At 45.7% G+C, this 4,884-nt stretch overlaps 1 protein-coding gene across 3 annotated transcripts in view; it reads right to left on the reverse strand.

Annotated features, from left to right (window-relative positions):
* The window catches only part of TLN2 (talin 2), a 434,110-nt gene that overhangs the window by 136,625 nt on the left and 292,601 nt on the right, over positions 1 to 4,884 (reverse strand). For 2 of the 3 annotated variants that reach the window (XM_014535497.1, XM_014535498.1), the window contains 2 exons: positions 1,448 to 1,615; positions 2 to 295 (listed from right to left, as the gene is read on the reverse strand). In XM_014535497.1, the coding sequence (XP_014390983.1) occupies positions 2 to 295; positions 1,448 to 1,615 (462 nt within the window). Of the gene's footprint in view, positions 296 to 1,447; positions 1,616 to 4,884 lie in introns of all 3 variants that reach the window. The other variant, XM_014535496.1, reaches the window with a different exon arrangement.

Raw genomic sequence — 4,884 nt, forward strand, 5'->3', positions numbered from 1 at the left:
CAGCATCGCCCATGGAGCTGAAGATGCTCTCGGTGACACACATGATGGTGTCGGTGGCCTGGTCGTAGCGGCCGATGGGTTCGCCTCGGCTGGCAAACTGTCGCACGTGCTGCAGGAGGTCGTGCAGGGCCTGGCTGACCACGCTGGCCGCCGCGCCGACTTGCTTCAGGAGCTCGCTGTCATCTGTGGCTGCCTGGCAGGCGCGGACGCAGTTCTCCACTGAGCGGTCCACAAGCTTCCCCGCTTCGATCAGCTGCTCCTGGCACACGGGGGAGCTGATGGTGGGGCTCACCACCTGCAGGGGGGCGAGAGCGGGTCTGGGCACTGTGGGTCCTCTTGGTCCCCCGTGTGCACTAGCTTTGCACCAAGTCCCTCCTTGCTCTGGGCCTCGGTTCCTTAATTACAGGACCAGGAATTAAACTAAACCATCACTGCGGTTTCTCATTTTCACTACCTCACTTTGCCTTTGTGATTTCAGATGCTGCTAATTTTTATCTTTGTTAGGGATCTATAACAATCTATACTACTGACTACTTTCAAAGTCATTTCCAGTATTTACCAACTATGCCTCCTCCTTCAAGAAACCTCTAAAATTGAGTCTTCTGAGCTAGGATAACAAGACAACCCAAAAAATTGCATTTCTTTTTCCAGAGGCACCTGGAACTCTGCTTCATGGCACTTTAAAGAACAGGGGATTCTGTCAGTACCTGTGGATATGAGGAGGGGGGCCATCCAGGACACCTCTGACAGATGCTGCACATCCTCCCACAGCCTAGGGAAGGCCAGGCTGGGCCAGAGCACGGACCTGTCCTCTACGCTATGTCATCAAGTTGAGACATGGACACCAACCACCTTCGCAGGCATCATCTCATCAGATGGTGGGGTGGAAAGGGTATTTGAGGTCAGGCCCGAGTTAAAGAACTCAGTTCTGCCACCTACTGCTTCTGTGTAACAACATCTAAAGGCCTCAATTTCCTCTTCAGTGAACGGGTGATGGTGATTAACGAGGCTAAGCACAGAGCGTGCGCATTCTGACAACAACGACCTAAGGCCTCACCACCCTCACTACAACACTGTGCAGAGTAGAAAGGGCCCCACAAGCCCTGCAGTGACTCTGGACCCATTTATCGTGCCGAACTGGACAGCGCAAGGCCCTGTGTGTGCAGGTGTAAATAAGACGTGCTGACACGTCCAAACGGGAGACAGCAGAGGTGGCAGTTAGACACAGGAGGGTACCTCTGCCGGGGGCCTTGAACAAAGAGCAAGTGATAAAAGCAGAATTGAGCAGTTTACGTAAAAATCCTGTCACATCACCTAAAAGAGACACCTGAAGCACTTAGTCTAGAACAATTTTGACAAATTTTGCCCCTGCTTCCCCTCAATGACTGGAGGCAGTTAAGAGCACGTGACACTTTGTAGTGAGGGCCGGGGGTGCGAGCCGGCTAACCTTGGCACAGGCCACCAGCTGGGAGGTGGAGAGGGCACACTGGGTGGCAGCGGCGATCACCCTGTTCTGCAGGACCGTGTCTTCGGCCACTTGGGCAACATTCTTTGCCTTTAGTACCAGCATAGCAGCAGCGTTGGCAACAGCTTTGGCCAAACTCATTAAAACGTCCTAAGAAAAAGAAATTAAAAAAAACAAAACAAAAACACGAGTCATTCATTTTGTTTTTCTAATGACCCATCCTAAGAAAAAGAAATTAAAAAAAAAAACACGAGTCATTCATTTTGTTTTTCTAATGACCCTTCAGGAAAATAAAATGTGGTGTCCACTTAACCATTTTATTAGAATTCCATTTGACTTCAGTACTTCAGAATAATACTTTTCCACTTATTTTTCTGAAATGTCAACTTATCTTTGGAGCTAGTTAATGAAGGAGATATCACATCCTAATAACATAGTCTCCTATACATTCATTAAGTAGCACAAGTTTACATCTAAAAGAGGTTAATTTGAGGAAACGGTTTTTATTATAACCACTGATTAACGTCCATGCACTTATCCAATACTGAGAGTCACATCTCTTGAATGTGGTTGTATTGGTGGATCAAACGATGCTGAAATGCATCCAGATGCCACAAATACTATGTGCTGTAGGAAAAATAGAATTCATGGCCTCTGTAACTTGAAAATTCATTTTTTTGGATTTCTACTTTGCACAAGAATCCAAGTGACCACCATGAATTCAGCCACAACATTGCCTCCAGAGGGCAACGTTGGACATGCACAGACAACACCTACTTCCAGAGCTAAGGGATGCTCTGCACATAAGTTATTCTCAGTGATCCGTAGCCTTCTGCAGAGGGATTAAATTATTATGAAAAGTGGGCAGGGAGTCTACATAAATAAACTAGCTACAAGCCACATAGCTAAAGCTATGACCTCACTGCGGATGCAAGGAGCTCGGAGCCTTTAAAGATCAGCTTATGCTTCAACTCAACAAGAAGGCATTCTGCCTGCAGGACGGGAAATCCTTTGATTTCGGCCACCAGCTTTGTCACCGATCTGTGTGACCTGAAGACTAACCACCGTTACATTTAATTTACATCTTTGCTTTTAATATTGAAGGTAGTTTATTTGGTTTGGAAATGCCTTCCCAAACACAGGAGCCATTTTTATTTTGAACAAACGTGTGAAGACTCCCCCAGAGGAGATGTGGTCAGAAGTCTTTATTAATTCATCAGATGATAATGAAAAGCACCTTTGATTCTGAATGCAAAGGGCACCCACAACCTTTACAACAATATTTCTTATGAGAAGATAAATTGGAAAGTCTGTCCAAACTGCACAGTTTTACATAGAGCAAAGGCCAATTAGAAACCACCAAGTAAGTGCACTTTAAAATTGACAAAGCCCAGCAGTCTTAAAGGAACAGTCCAGCCCAGTCTGTTTTAGGTCTCTGAAGTTTACTGACTGTCCAGGGAAAAACCAAAGCCTGTGATGCCAAAAGCTGAAGATGCCTCTGAGATCTAGCTGGCAATTGTCTGCTGCAATTTTTAGAAATTGCTCCCAACACAGCCCAAAAGGTTACAGTTCTTAGACACCTATAGCTCAATGATCAGTGAAAACACAACCTGAATGTCACAAATTATTAACAAGATTTAGGCTAACAACTTTCCAAAGGGTCACAGTATTCATTCCCTCGTTATGAAACCATCTTCGCACACAGAGACAAGGTTTGGTCTTGTAGACTCAGGATTATTCTAATGGGCTTTGTTCGACTCATTTATAGAAACCCTGTTCCTAGTAATTTTGTCCAAAAAAAGAAAAAAAATACAGTTAGAAAAAGAACGTGATCCTACAGCGATAGTTGCAGACGAGGCCTTTGTCGAACTTTTCAACAAGACCACTATTATGTCGCCCGTGTAAAATAAATCTTTGTTAAGTCTGGGAACATGTTGAGGACCCAAAGAAAAGCTCTGAGATCGGATCTCAAGAATCTGAAAAACAGAGTAAGAAATCCAATGTCAGGAAGCCCAGGGCTGCTCCTAATGAGCAGCTGCAGATCACCTCACGGGGGCGGTGTTTACCCGGACGCCTTACAGAAACAAAGCGCTCCAGCCAGGCTTTCCTGGGAAGAGAGCCTCCACAGGCCCAGGTCCTGAACCTGAACCTGAACCTGCTGCCTAGCTCGTCTGAACAGAAACAGACATTAGGAAGCAGTTTGCATTTATAGGTGATGAAACTGTCAAAGGAAAAAAGGCAGTCTTCAATACACAAGGATGCCTGAGATGTCTCAAGGAAGGACTGTGACTTCCCTCTCAACCTTCCCAAACACTTTGGGGAAACAGTATTTTTGAGGAAAGTACATTGGTCACTTCAAGATAATGAAGCCTAGAAAGCCAAGCATGGAATCTCGTATTCACACAGTTCCTTAGTAAGGGTCTGCCTATGGAGAATTATCTGCTCTAATACAAAAGCCAAAGGGCTCTTTGGGATGTGAGTCAGGAGGAGTCAGGATGGGGACACAGTTAGCTTGGAGTTAGTGGGATATATGCCAGGAATGCTGGATTGTGGGTCTCACCCCCATCATGAGGTGAATGTTCGAGCACTGAGGTGTTACTGCAGGATAGAATGAGTCCCATGGCTCCAGCACCACAGGTGTGGATGAGGAGGAGAAACAATACATGTGTGGATGGAATTGCATGTTTCGTGAATCACAAGATACACGGTCATGTCTTAGTGTAACATGCATCTTGTGTTGATGAGATTTGGTAGTGCTAAATAAAATGGCATGCAAAACTGCCACAGAGGAAGCTAGAAACTTAAATGCTAGAGTAAAGCTGAATGATCTTTTTATTCTCAATTCTGCCGAATTCCTCAACACTGAACTGGACATGAGATTTGGAGAAGGGCATCTTTCTAGAGGACTGCAACCATTTCATTAAAATGTATTGATACACAATTTGCAAAATTAAGATTTAAGAAGAGGAGAAATAGGAGTGGAGGGCATCTGCCCGCAAGTATGTAAGAAGAGAAGCTCATTCGAGCCCGAGGCTCCCAGCAGCAGGCCTCGGCACCTCATCTGTGGTGGCTGGCAATGGAGGCAGACAAGTTGAGATCCCATCTGAGCTGGCAGTACATCAAAGCAGCTGCAAACAGTGGCTACAGCTGTTCACCAGAGAACAGAGAGCACATGCCCATGGTATTGAAAACGAAGGGTGACAAAAAACACTTCACTGCGTTTGTGGTTTTGGATGACACAGACTGACAATAGACACACCTCTAAATATGAAGGAAAGCCTGTGCTCCGTGTGTGTGAGTGCTCAGCACACTCTGTCACTCTCATATGTGGACTCCAGGGTAATTCAATTAAAAACTGCCCCCAGGCCCAGCTGGCGTGGCTCAGTGGTTGAGCATCCACCTATGAACCAGGAGGTCAT

This window comes from Myotis brandtii, unplaced genomic scaffold (assembly GCF_000412655.1).
Source record: "Myotis brandtii unplaced genomic scaffold, ASM41265v1 scaffold144, whole genome shotgun sequence".
Taxonomy (NCBI): domain Eukaryota; kingdom Metazoa; phylum Chordata; class Mammalia; order Chiroptera; family Vespertilionidae; genus Myotis; species Myotis brandtii.